This window comes from Phyllostomus discolor, chromosome 3 (genome assembly GCF_004126475.2).
Source record: "Phyllostomus discolor isolate MPI-MPIP mPhyDis1 chromosome 3, mPhyDis1.pri.v3, whole genome shotgun sequence".
Taxonomy (NCBI): Eukaryota; Metazoa; Chordata; class Mammalia; order Chiroptera; family Phyllostomidae; genus Phyllostomus; species Phyllostomus discolor.
In genome coordinates this window covers 89,900,783-89,915,516 of record NC_040905.2, presented here as the reverse complement: position 1 = coordinate 89,915,516, position 14,734 = coordinate 89,900,783, and the positions used below count along the sequence as shown (strand labels likewise).

Here is a 14,734-nt window from a genome sequence, read left to right as displayed (position 1 = left end):
ATAAGGGCTGGACAGGGTCAGGGATCAGGGAGGGGAAGCTGCAGTGAGAGAGATTTGGACCAATGATCAGGCTGTCTGGAGGTAAAGGGATGAATTCAGAGAGGTCATCCCCATCATTGGGCCCTGGGGCTCCAGAGTCTGGGAATATTGAAAAGGAGACTAGATAGCCCTAACTAGTGTGGCTCAGTTGGTTGGGTGTCCTGCAAAGTGAAAGGTTGTCTGTTCAATTCCCAATCAGGTTATATGCCTGTGTTGTGGGTTTGGTCCTTGGTTGGGGTGTGTACAAGAGGCAACAGATTAATGTTTCTCTCCCTCCCTTTCTCCCTCCTTCCCCCCCTCTCTAAAAATAAATAAAATCTTTTTTTAAAAAAGAAAAAGAGACTAGATATTAGAGCAGACTTTTAAGTATTATACGAAAGGTTGCACATTCATTTAATTAATATTTATTGAGCAGCTGCCCAGGTACCATTCTAGGCTAGCAGGTACAGCAGGGAACAAAACAGTCTCTGGAGTCTCTATTCAACTGAAGACAAAAATAATAGGTAAACAAAAAGGAGGAGGTGAAATAGTAGAACATAAGGTCAAAGAGGTAAGGGGATGTGATGGTTTCATGTGTCAACCTGGCCAGGCTATAATCCCCTGACATTCAATCAAATACTAATCTCGATGTAGCTGTGATGTGTATTTAGCCAATGAGATGATCACTTGACTTTAAGTCAATGAGACCATCCTAGGTAATCTGGATGGGACTGATTCAATCAGTTGAAAGGCCTTAAGAGCAGAGTTCTTTCCCAGAAGGAAGTCTCCCATTGGCAGCAGTATCAGTTTGAGCTCCAGCCTGCCTTCCTTATGGCCTGCGCCCACAATCAACTAAGTCACTGCCTAGCAATAAACCTCTTAGTCTCTTTCTTCTGATGTAGTGGGCATGTCAAGTAAGGCAATGCCAGCCACTGTTGGGAGTTAGACCTGTTCCCTGAGTGAGGCTGAGTTGTGGGAGGGCTTAAGGAGAATGGCCATCCATGGTCTGACTTCCACTGACAGGAGGTCACTCTGATACCAAAGAGTCATGTTGGAGAGCAGAAAGGAAAGGTCTGGATTAGGAATGAAAATGATATGCCCTAAAGATGGGCTGTTATTTAGCTGTGGCACAGGAAAAGCAATAGGGACTCAGTGTTTTGTTTTTTGAGTCAGCAAGTAGCGTAATGAACTCAAAATGTGATCAAGTCCAGGTGGAACTGAGACAAACTAATTGGATCAGATCCTTGACCTCATGGGCACTACCTATCAAGTCATTTCCTACTTCTCTTGACTTTAAAATCGGTTTTCAATATGCGAACTTATCATTAACCTAAAAATATTCTCTGATGGTCAGCTAGCTCCTGTTGAAACTTGTTTGTTAAAGATATGGTCCATATATGTATGGAGCAAACATGGTGAGTTACTGACTCAGATGTTCTTAGCTTTACCTCTTAACTTCCTGTGACTGACCCTTTGGCAAATTACTCACCTTTTCTAAACCTGAGCTTTCACTGTTACAAACAGTAGTTATTTCACACAGTTTTTTTGTGAGGCTTAAATGAGTGCATGCCTCTAAAGTGCTTACATAGAGGCTAACAAAGTCTATTAGTAAAAAGCATTACTAATCATTCATATCAAGAATAGGACCTACCAGGAGCAATTCATGGTTTAGGGAGATGCCAGAGAGGTCCCATGGTGTCTTTCTGGACAGAACTGACAACATTCAAATAATTTTTTTTGGAAGGCAAAATTCTAAGTTTTTGTTTTATTTATTTAAGTGTATTTTATTGATTATGCTATTAGGGTGGTCACACTTTTTCTCCCCTCTCTTCTTCTTTGCCCTTCACCCCCACCAGCATTCCTCCACCTTAGTTCATGTCCATGGGTTGTACCTATAAATTCTTTGGCCTCTGCATTTCCTATACTATTCTAAACCTCCCCCTGTTTATTTTGTACCTACCATTTATGCTTATTCCCTGTACATTTTCCCTCACTCCCCTTCCTCCCCCTCACTGCTAACCCTCCCTGTGATCTCCATGTGACCTCCATTTGATCTCCATTTTCGTGATTCTGCTCCTTGTTTGCTTAGTTTGTTATTGCTTCTTTTTAGGTTCAGTTGTTGATAGTTGTGAGTTTTTTGTCATTTTACTGTTCATAGTTTTGATCATCTTCTTTTTCTTAGATAAGTCCCTGTAACATTTCATATAATAAGGGCTTGGGGATGATGAACTCCCTTAACTTTACATTATCTTGGGAGCACTTTACCTTCCCTTCCATTCTCAATGATATCTTTGTGGGATAGAGTAATCTGGGATATAGGTCCTTGTCTTTCATGACTTGGAATATTTCTTTCCAGACCCTTCTTGCCTACAAGTTTTCTTTTGAGAAATCAGCTGCTAGTCTTATGGGAACTCCTTCGTAGGTAACTGTCTCCTTTTCTCTTGCTGCTTTTAAGATTCTCTCCTTATCTTTAATCTTGGGTAATGTAATTATTACCCAAGATGTATGTCTTACATCTTAATTATTATGATGTGCCTTGATATGTGCTTCCTTGGGTCCAGCTTCTTTGGGACTCTCGGAGCTTCCTGGACTTCCTGAAAGTCTATTTCCATTGCTGGATTGAGGAAGTTCCCCACTATTTTTTCAGGTAAGTTTTCAATTTCTTGTTCTTCCTCTTCTCCTTCTGGCACTTCTATGATTTTGATGATGGAATGTTTAAAGTTCTCCCAGATGTTCCTAAGCCTCTCCTCATTTTTTAAAATTCTTGTTTCTTCATTCTGTTCTGGTTGAATGTTTACTTCTTCCTTCTTCTCCAAATCGTTGATTTGAGTCCGTTTCCTTCCCTTCACTGTTGCTTCCCTCTATATTTTTCTTTATTTCATTTTGCATAGCCTTCACTTCTCTGTTTTGGAACCATACTCAACCATTTCTGTGAGCATCCTGATTACCAGTGCTTGGAACTCTGCATCTGATAGGTTGGCCATCTCTTCATTGCTTGGTTCTATTTTTGGAGCTTTGATCTGTTCTTTCATTTGGGATATATATATATATATATATATATATATATATATATGTCTCAGAGCACCTGGGAATGTGAATATACAGGTAATAAGAAGCATAAATGGTAGGTACAAAATAGACAGGGGGAGGTTAAGAGTAGTATAGGAAATGCAGAAGCCAAGGAACTTATATGTATGACCCATGGACTTGAACTAAGGTGGGAGAATGCTGGTGGAAAGCTCATGCAGAGCAGAGGGAAATAAAGGGGAGAAAGAAGTGTGACCATTGTAATAGCACAATCAATAAAATATATTAAAATATGGCATTAATTACATATACCAAGCAGTATTTTTTTTGGTGATTTTTAAAAAATCCTCACCCAAGAATATGTTTATTGATTTTAGAGAGAGAAAGGGACAGAGTGTGGGGGAGAGAGAGAGGGACACATCAATGTGAGAAAGAAACATTGATTAGTGTCTCCAATATGCACCCTGACCAGGAATCAAACCTGCAACCTTTAATGGTATATGGGACAATGCTCCAACCCACTGAACCACCCAGCCAGGGAGATACTTTTTGCCGAATTTTACAATTGTGGTAAAATATCCCTCGCCAGGTAGCTCAGTTGGTTAGAGCATTGTCCTGATACACCAAGGTTGTGGGTTCAATTCCTGGTCAGGGCACATGCAAGAATCAACCAATGAATGCATAAGTAAGTGGAACACCAAATCAAGGTTTCTCTCTTTTTCTCCCTTCCACTCTCTCTAAAAATCAATAAATAAAATTTAAAAATATATGGTAAAATATACATAAATATTCCTATTTTTGACTATTTTAAGTGTATAATTTAGTGGCCTTCAGTACATTCATAATGTTGGTGTCTTTTTGGTACATCAACAGTTTTCCTGAAGTATAAGTTTGGGTGACTGTACATGCCTGATGTAGGATGTCTCCCATTTTATAACAATTACAGGGCCCCTCTCTGCTGTGGAGTTCCTAAATTATAATAACCTGATATATAAACTGTATATGAGATAAAACCCTAACTGCTTGAAGGCTCTCTCAACATTTCTCTTTAGGTGAACTCTCAGGTGCTTGGTAAGATCCCTCCTGAGACAGAAGTTTCTCTCACACTGACCACACACAATAGGGCTTCTCCCTAGTGTGAACATTCTGATAATTGATAAGGCTTCAGCTCTGGCTGAAAGCTCTCTCACATAAATGGCACTGGAAAAGTTTCTCTGTATAGTGTGGATACTCTCTGGTGTCTGCTGACATCCTTGCTTAAGTGGAATGCCTTCTTACACTTACATTAGGTTATAAAGACACAGTCATAAAGTTTTTCTCCAGTGTGGGCACTAATGGGTAAGATGATTCAAACTTTGACAAAAGCATCTCTCACATTGTTTGCATTAATAAGGTATTTATCCAGTGTGAACAGCCTGATGTTTGGTGATGTCCCTACTCAGACAGAAGGTTTTCTCACACCAGTCATGTATATAGGGCCTCTCTGATGTAAATGTTTTGGTGTGTGTAAGGTTTGAACTTTTGCAGAGGGCTTTCCCACACTCACTGCATTTATGAGTTTTCCCTCCAGTGTGGATTCTCTGATGTACAATAAGACTTGATGGCTGGTAGGAAATTTTCCCAGTGAATCTGTGTGAGGTTTCTCCCCAGTGTGCATCCTCTGATGTGTGATCAGACATGATTTCTGATGGTTTTCCCACACTTGATGTATTGATGGGGTCTCTCTCCAGTGTGGGACCTCTGATGTTTGTTGAGATCTGTGTTAAAAGGTTTTCTCACACCGATGACAGGAATAGTTTCTTTCCATTTTGTTTCTTATGTTGAAAAAGCCATGAGCAATTTCTGAAGGCTTTTCCACACTCAGAACATTTACTGGTATGTGGTTTCTCTCTGGAATGAATTCCTGATGTATGAGGTAGGAGTTCTGCCTTAAGGGTTTTCCACAGTTACTGCACTGAAATGGCTTCTCCCCAGCATGGATTTTACGATACTGAGTAAGGGTGGAGCTCCCCGTGAATGCATTTCCACGTTCATTACACACGGAGGGCTTCTCTCCAGTATTTTTCTCCCAAATGCATTACAAGGTGGCACTTCTGACGGCAGTTTTTCTCACAGTCACTACACTCATAAGATTTCTTTACTCTGGGGATTTTCTGATGATTACCAATGGCTGAGCCAGCCCAGATGTTACATTTCTTACAAGATCTGTTTTCTTACAGAAATATCAACTTATGGCTATAGGCTTTTTCTCCAATGTGGGGGTCAGGGGTCCGGGGTCAGGGAGGGTTTGGGGGATGGCTGCTGCTCTGCTGGATGGAACCTGCAAGATGGGATACTTTTTCTTTCTTATGAAATTTTGCTGTTATTACTCTTAACAGCTCATAGATTTATAAGACTCATCAAATCTGGTCATATCTGCTGCTTCACAATCATCCCACTGTGGAACACTCAGTTCATTTTTGGTTGTCCACAATTGGTCTAAGACAATAAATAGAAAAGGCAAATATCATTAACCTCTGTGGTCAGGAGAAGAAATATTCTACAAAATGTCTAAAATGATCTACATGGCTGTTATGTAGATGAGCAGGTAGCCTGGGTGTTGGAGGCAGACAGAGCTTCAGTGAGAATTCTGGTTCCACCACTTAATTGCTTGGTGATCTTGAGTCTGTTTCCTCATACTTAAAATAGGGATATAAAGAAAACAGGGATATGGTCAATTTTATGTTATGTATATTTTATCATTTAAAAATAACTGAAATGTAAGAATATATTGGTTGTGATATTACTTGAAATGTAACAATAGGAGTCAAATTGGTTTATTCATCTAGAATCTTGTTTATGAATCATATATTGAACTATATTTTAATTGTGAATAGACTAATTGTGAACTTAAGCCATTATATAGAACTGAGACAGCTGTTTGAATTCTTTCTTGTCATCTCAAGATAGATCAGACCCTTCTCTCTCCTAGAAGCTGACAGTCTCCACCAGAGACAATTCTGGAGGTGGGCTGCAAAGGAAACAGCTCCTGCCCTCTTTAGCTCCCATATCCGGGCTAGCACTCTGAGGTTAATCTAGAACTTAAAAAGTCACAGTGTATTTCCTGAGATGCACAAAGCTGCCACCTCATCGGCAGCTACACATTTTACTGGAATAACTATCTTCAACTTATCAGATCACCACGTGTGGAAAGACAAAGGAGTGGGGGCATTGCTGCCCACTCATGTTGGGGGTGGGACTGCCAAATAAGGTACAGGATGCCCAGTTAAATTTGAATTTCAGATAAAAATTGAATAATTATCTGGAACCCAAATGTAAGTCTTGTGCTTTATTTACTAATCTGGCTGCCCTAGACAAGGGTACAGTGTATGTGTGTGTGTGAACATGTATCTGTATGTGATACGGGAGGAGGCCCACAGTCATCTTCAGACCAAGCCAACCTCAAAGCCCCCTGGAATGTCATTTCCAGTCCATCAGGGATCCTCATTCACTCTCTTGGAGCCGAGCAGACACTGGCTTCCTAACCATGGGAGGTGGGCACTGGGATTGGAGTGGTGCTTGGTGTACCACTTGCCCCACTTGCTACATTTCTCTGAAGGTCCCCATCAGAACTGAGCACTAGTTGCCCACAGAAATCACTAGTTCAATAATGCACCACTATTGCCTTTCCCTCCTCCTCTCCCCCCAAGTTCTCCCTCACTCTTGCTTCAAGTCACCTCTCTAAATAAACTGTCTGCCCCCAAGCCCTTGTCCCACGCTATTTTGGGGGAAATCCAAGCCATGACAGTTGGTATTAGATGTGGCCCTAGAAATCCAGCTCTCAGGATCAGACTCTGGAACAGATCATTCACTGGTCAGATGACTTAAAACGAAGCCTGGTAATAGATGCAGTGATGGTAACTTCTGGCTTGCTGTAGTATGGCAATTACTAAGCTTCTCACTAATTACAGCAAGAGATGAAGCACATGAAGGGGAAGCATTAGCTTACTCAGTAGGTTATGTAACTTGAACATCACTGAACTTCTTAGCAATATCTGCGCTCTCCTCATCAGCACCCCTTGTTGTCCAGAAGTCACAGGTTATGTAAGCTCACATGGAGTAACTGCGTATCCTCAATCCTTAACTGAGTATCCATTCCTGTCACCTGCCTTTGCTGAGCTGACACCTCTCTCAGCTCATTACTATGGACCCATGGAAGGCTCCCTTAGACTTGTTGGTGGAAGAAACTGCAGTTCTGCAGAGAGGACACGTAATGTTAGTGTGAATCAAGAAGGCATTGTTGATTCACTTTCCTCAGGAATGGCCCTAGGGCCAGTGTGAGAAACCCAGTGGGCAGAGTTGCAAGCAGTGTATCTGGCACCAACTTTGTACAGAGGGAGAAGTGGCCTGGAGTAAAGATTTCATGGTCTCCTGGGCTGTGGCAAACAGCTTGTCTAGATTAGGGGCCTGCAAAGAATAAGGTTGAGTCTGGAGACAAGATCTGAGGACTTCAACTTACAGAGGGATCTACGGAAGCTGAAATGAAGTGTGTAGATCTTTGTGTCACGTATCAATGTCCCTCAGAAAGTACCCACTGCACAGAAGGTGTCAGGAAAATAAGGGCTAGTACAGACGTGGGACCCAGCCACCTCACCAAAGCAGAATGAGAGGCAGGCCTTCAGGCTTAGCAGGCTCTTCCTTTATTTCCCTCATGCGAAGCAGCTCCAGGGGCCCTACAGATAATTAGCGGCTATCTACCGGTAATCATGAAATTCTCTGTGGGCCTCCATCATGGTTAACGCATAAACAGAACTTACATAAAAGGTACTAAGAGTTAAGGTGCTAATAGGACATCCAGGTCATCAATAAGCTACTGGAACAGTAAGAATATTTCAGATTTCAAGTATAATTGATTTTTTTCAGTAACGATTCTCTCCCTAATACATTTGGCTGTTGCATAAAGACCTGTTACCAATAGTTTAATCTGATCCCAAGATGACATACAGGCAATTTCCAGAGATCAGAGCTGGTACTAGACGTGACACTTTCTTGCTGTCTCTAATCCTGGCATATCAGGTTTGCTTGACCACTATGGCTGCAGCAGTAGACAAAACACTATTTTAGTGACTACTACTAAGAGGTGAAAACAACTCAGAATACCACAATAAGCAAGTGACAAGAGGAAGGAGTGAAGCAGCTGGGTTTGTAGGTTAAACAGGAGAACCTACCAGCCAAAAGACTTTTTATAAAGTATAAAGAAGAATCTTAAGAAATCAAAGAGACTACAGTCAGAAGGAAAAGACAGGATGGACTTCAGGTAATCAAATTGTGTATTATTGACTTCTGGAGTTCAGAAGAAGGAAGATTCTCAGGGAGTGTCAGATTTTCAGACTTTGGCAAAGACAGAATATACACAACCAAAACGCACAGAGGCTGACAAAATGTTCCCAATGATGAAATGTTTTCAGTAGGCAGAAAAAAACAGCACAATGTAGTCCAAGATACAGCTACTCTACACTCTACTGCAATTTCCTAATACATATATTCATTCGCAAGTACTAAATGTTCTATTTATCCCGAATTCAAATTTTCCAAAAGGTAAACCAGTAGGAACAATTTTTTTCCTAGAATAAGTTGATATATGTACCATTTATTATATCAGTCCTGAAGCATTACAAGACATTATACATTTATTCTGCATCAGATTGGATTGTGTTCAAATGGCTCAATTCTTTACAAATCACAAATCTTGAACGCATGTTAAAACAGTTACAATGTTTCTCCGTAATTGTACTCGATACACATTTTAACTATACACAAGGCAATGCTGGCATGGTTAACAGGTCCTCAAGTGTGGTGAGGGGATCCTGAACCAGTTTCGCTGGCGAGTGCAGAGTCCACCACCCCCTCCAGGACCTCCCCTACAACAATGCCACCGCCCTCACTCCTCCAGCGTCCCTTGATATTGAGTGAAACAAAATCTACCACTGAAGTTTTTATTACAATTACCTGGCTTCTCCCTAGCATTCTTGTTCTAAAGTTAAGAAAACAAAAACAAAAAAATCACCGAGAGCATACTTGACGGTTAAAGCACTTCTCCCTCTCCAGTGTGGACTCTCTGGTGTTTGGAAAGATTTGACTTACTACAGAACGTTTTTCCACAGTTATCACACCAATAGGGCTTTTCCCCAGTATGGATTCTATGATGTTTATTAAAATTGGAGCTGTGGTTGAAGGCTTTTCCACACTCCTTACATTTATATGGCTTCTCTCCGGTGTGGAGTCTCTGATGAGAACTAAGACCTGCATGCTGGCTAAAGCTCTTCCCACATTCATTACACTGGTAAGGTTTCTCCCCAGTATGTATTCGATAGTGCCGAATGAGGCTGCCTTTACCACTGAAAGCTTTCCCACAATCTTTGCACTGATATGGTGCCTCCTCAGTGTGTATTCGTTGATGTTTAAGGAGATCTGAGCTCTGACCGAAGGCTTTTCCACATTTACAGTCATAGGGCCGGTCCACCAAGTGTGTTCTATAGTGAAGGGTAAGGTTTGAGCTGTGGCTAAAGGCTTTCCCACATTTGGTGCACACATAGGGTTTCTCCCCAGTGTGTGTTCTCCGGTGTTTAGTAAGATTTGAGCTATTACTAAAGGCTTTTCCACACTCAGCACATATGTAACGTCTCTCCCCTGGGGCAGGTTTAGTGGGCACTAGTTCTCTACCTTTCTTGGAACCTTTGCCTAGGAGAGGGGTTTTTGTTCCTCTTTCTTTCTCAAGATTTACCCACTGCCTTTCTGACCTGGCCTCACATTTACTGGCAATAACCATGGGAATAATATCCTTTTTGAATTCTTCTGCATGAGATTCTTCAGAATTTTTCTGTTTATCTGTTGATTCGTCATTCTGGGTGTTCGATTTACAATCTGAAACAATAAACAGAATAAGGATGTGAGTTGTTTCCTGTTCTGAGAAGAAACCGTTAAAGGACAAAGAGAACCATCAGGTGATATTGATGAGTTTTGAAGGGTGACCAAATACTGCTCGGAGAGGTCACAATACCACAATGAAACAAATGAGCCATCATCAAATCTAGTTTACAATACCAGACTGTCACACCAGGCCCCTACCAGAAACTATTATGGCATAAAGAGCACCTGTTTTTTTCTGCCAGGAGAAACACTTTATTATACAAAGGGCAGTAAGGCAAAACCAAGTACACTGGGATAGCAGCAAAGGAAATGGGTGATGCCCAGGAAGAATGAAACAAGAAAGATTGCTGAAGGGTCAAATTTGATTAAGGAAAATAAAAAGGATAATTAAGGGAAAAGAGGCTAGTGGCAAAGTCAGAAAAATTCATATGCTCACAGAAGTTGAATACAAAAGCAATAAAAGAGAATGTTCAGTCCATCTATAATCATTCCAGTCCAAGATCCTTATTAATTTGAATGAAAGTAAGTACTTAACTCCCACCGAAGTCCATTTAATCTATTATACATTGGCTATGTCTTGTAATTCTTTTATTATAAAGTAACACTGTTGAAATCAGATCAAAGCAGTACATCTTTTTAGAGCATTTCCCTAGGCAGTCACACCACTAAAACTCCATTTAACCGTCCACACACGGAAAAAGGGAGAAGAGAAGCTCCCTCTGAAAAATGGGCTGTCCTTGAGCACGGTGATCCCTCCACAGGTACAGAAGCCCCAGTTGACAAAGGTACTTTCTTCTAACTCCCTCTTCTCTTATCCTTCCATCTGTCTCCACCTGACCATCTATTTCCTTCCTTTGCCAGCGTAACCACTCAGCTGCTTCCAGGCTCGCCCCTACTCACTGTCTGCTGATAACTGTACCAGCAGGAGCTAAAATCTCTTTCAGTCTCCACGGTGAGCAATCATTTGGCTACTTATACAGGCTTCCCTTCAAGTTGCCATGCACTATGTGTGGGAAATAAGTAACTTAAAAGTTAAAAATTTTAAATACCCTAATGAGGCAGAGGTTGAAAAAGAATTTACCAGGGACCATTTATACATAATCCAAAGCTAATTAAAACAGGTTCAGTAAATCATTAACAAGTTTATTAGATTAACCATCTCTTAATTTATTCACTCAACCTGTCTACACCTCCATAAACAGTCCCTTTATTAAACTCACTTCAGCTGAACTTATTAGACTGCGATATCTGTTCCCATGCCAGGACCTTGACTGGAACACACCTGAGTGAGGAGATGGAACTCATTCTGCCTAGTCAGCCAAAACTATCAGGTCAATCCAGGGAACCACCTCACAATCAGTGATCAGAGTTAGTCTGTTTCTTCAACCACAAAGGCCTGGGGCACCGAGGAAGGACCTTACAGATGGTTCCTACCTTGGTTCTGTCTCAGCTCTGGAGTGAAATCCTGCTCTTCCCCAGTTTCTTGGATGTACAGGGGTCCCCAAGATTCATATTTGGGACTTGTCTCCACAGACCATGTCTGTGTGCTGCTCAGGGATTCCTTTGCCGTTCCTGAAGACGACATCTTCTCCCACACCTGTTTCTGTTCATTTGGAGGAGGTGAAACCTAGAGACGATGAGGAATGGCTAGGTTTATGCAAAGCTTACTTTAACTAAAATGAAAGAAAATATTAGGAGAGCTATATAGAATCTCTAGGAAAGAGAAAAGAAAAACACCTCCCTTCAACTCTCAAGGCTAAAGCCAGTATAGGTAGTAGGGAAAAAAGAAGGACATGTGCTCTAACTCAGCAGAAACTTTCCTTTACCTCTTTGTATTGTAGGGACAAACCCATTCCTGCCTGGAATACTATGCTCCCAATCTCAGAGGATAAAAAAAGATTTCCCCCAGCCTACCTGCTGTCCGGGTTCATCCAGTTCTTGCTCCAGATCCTCCAGGAGAGTGACAGCTTCTTCAGCGCTCTCTGGACAGTGCTCTTGCACCCAGGCCTGCAGCTCCCGGGGCAGGATGGTCAGGAACTGCTCAAGCACCAGCAGCTCCAGGATCTGCTCCTTGGTGTGGATCTCTGGCCTCAGCCACTCACAGCAGAGCACCCGGAGCTGGCTGAGGGCCTCCCGGGGTCCAGGTGTGTCATGGTACCCAAACTGCCTGAAGCGTTGACGGAACATCTCCAGGCTAGGAAAGCACTTCCCTTTCTCCTCCTTGACTTTCACAATCACGGGCCCCACCTGCTCCTGTGGAGGCCTAGGGCCCACACCTGTGGCCATGCGAGGCACTTTGGTCATCATATGGACTCCGGAAATAGCTTCACTAAAGATAGGGCTCTGTGTAGCAGGAATACTACTTCCTTTGGATTTCTGGTTCTTTAGGGCTCCAGAGTCAACTTAAGAAAATAAAATATACAAGTAAACAGACAACAGAATCAGTCTATAATTGGCACTCATTAAATATATTTTGAAAGAAAACTATATAAATTAGTGAATCCTCTATGTTGTGACTGGGCTTCCTGACCATGTTTTCAGCTAAGCTGCAATTTTCACAGGTGTTTCCATCCTAGATTTGGATACCTACAGCCGGAAAACTCCAGCAGTCTCAATAAAGAGCCAAACAGATAAAAACATAGGTGGGTGTTTGTTATATGAAGTTATATTGATGATAAAGGTAGAGACCATAGAAAGGGTGTATAAAAAGCTTATATAAGCTGAAGATGATCTCATCTTATATTTCTCTCTCTGCTCATTCTAACCAGCCATACTATTCCCTGGATGTGTGAGGCACCCTCCCACCTCAGAGCCTTGTCCACACTGCCACTAACACTTCCTGCAGATGACACACTTCTTCGAGATTATGCATGCCCACTCCCTCACCTCCTCCAGGTTTGTACTCAGATAGCACCTTCTGGCTGAGGCACCCCGACCACCCTGTTTTAAACTGCACACTACCCTCCCTTACATGGAACTCCTTTTCCTCCTCTTCTTTTCCTTCAAATTATTTACCACTATACAAATACTATATATTTTATCCTTTTTAAAATTTAGCTGATTGATGTTACTCTGTCACATTGATGTTTCTATCCTTCTTTCTCCCTCTCTTCCTCTCTTTCTAAAAATAATAAAATCTTTGAAAAATAGGGCAGTATGAACTTATGTTCAGTGTAATATAGACAGAGGTTGATACAGAGTTAGATAAGTGTGTGTGCCCACATCTTGGTTTCTAAACATCATTCTCCATTAAAGGAACCAGACATGGAGAAATGGCTAATTCTAGGTCGGAGAATACTGAAGATGAACCTGGACCATCTTGTAATGCCAGTAAGTATTTAAAAAAAAACCATCAACAACAGTGAGGCATGTCAAAGGGACACAGAAGCCTGAGTTACAAAATACATAATGTAGTACTGGCTTGTAACCTTAAGTATAGAATAAATATCCATAAGCCCATACTGACGTGAAAAAAGGTGACTGAATAAATAAATAGAGGAGAAAAGACAAATCTCCCATACAGAATTATTCCAAATAATTTATGTAGATACTCCCCTCAAGAAGGTGCAGCTTAAATCTCCATTCCTTGAGTGTAGGCTATACTTACCAACTTGCTTCCAAAGAGAGTATAGAAAGGGGCTGGGGAAATCACACAATCACATCACTAGATGCTGATAAAGCATTTGATAAAATCCAGGACCATTTATGATAAAAACACTCAGAAAAGTGGGAATAGAGGGAGTATACCTCAACAAAATAAAGGCCATATATGAGGAACCTACTGCCAACATCATACTTAATGGGCAAATACTAAAAGCACTTCCCTTAAGATCAGGAACAAAACAAGGGTGTCCACTTCCACCACTCTTAGGCATCCAAACTGGAAAGGAGTCAGTAAAACTGTCATTATTTGCAGACAAAACTGTGTACATGGAAGATCTATAGGCTCCACCAAAAAACTACCTGACCTAATAAGTAAAATTTGGCAAAGTACCAGGATACAAAGTCAATATTCACAAATCCATGACATTTCTGTACACTGACAATGAACTACCAGAAAGAGAAACTAAAAAAAACCTCCCATTTACTATAGCAACAACAACAAAAAAGTACCTAAAAATAAATTTAACCAAGGAGGTAAAAGACCTATACTCAGAAAACCACAGAACACTGAAGAAAGAAACGGAGAAAGATACAAATAAATGGAAGCATATACCATGTTCATGGATTGGAAGAATTAACATCATTAAAATGTCCGTATAACCCAAAGCAATCTATGGATTTAACACAATTCCTATTAAAATACTAGTGGTGTATTTCACAGATCTAGAACAAATACTCCAAAAATTTATATGGAACCAGAAAGACCATGAATAGCCTTAGCAATCCTGAGAAAGACAAAGTTGGAGGGATTACAATACCTGATATCAAACTATACTACAAAGCCACTATAATCAAAAAAGTCTGGTACTGACATAAGAAGGGACAAGACACATAGATTAATGGAACAGAATAGAGCCCAGAAATAAACCCATGTCTCTATGGTCAATTAATATTTGACAAAGGGAACACAAGCATACAATGGAGTAAAGATAGTCTCTTCAATAAATGGTGTTGGGAGATCTGAACTGGTACATGAAACTAATGAAAACTAAAAAAAATGAAACTAAACCATCAATTTATACCATACACCAGAATAAACTCAAAATGGATAAAGGACTTCAATATAAGTTATGATATGTGAAATCATAGCAGAAAACATAGGCAGTAAAATTTCATA

At 40.9% G+C, this 14,734-nt stretch overlaps 1 protein-coding gene across 7 annotated transcripts in view; it reads right to left on the bottom strand.

Annotated features, from left to right (window-relative positions):
* Window positions 1–8,658: 8,658 nt before the first annotated feature.
* The window catches only part of ZKSCAN1 (zinc finger with KRAB and SCAN domains 1), a 44,510-nt gene continuing 38,434 nt past the window's right edge, over window positions 8,659–14,734 (bottom strand). For 4 of the 7 annotated variants that reach the window (XM_028506576.2, XM_036019880.1, XM_028506567.2 and 1 more), the window contains exons 2-4: window positions 11,869–12,356; window positions 11,389–11,581; window positions 8,659–9,948 (exon numbers count right to left, since the gene is read on the bottom strand). In XM_028506576.2, the coding sequence (XP_028362377.1) occupies window positions 9,110–9,948; window positions 11,389–11,581; window positions 11,869–12,261 (1,425 nt within the window). In that variant the 5' untranslated portion in view covers window positions 12,262–12,356 and the 3' untranslated portion in view covers window positions 8,659–9,109. Of the gene's footprint in view, window positions 9,949–11,388; window positions 11,582–11,868; window positions 12,995–14,734 lie in introns of those variants that run through there. The other 3 variants (XM_028506582.2, XM_028506559.2, XM_028506519.2) reach the window with 3 other exon arrangements.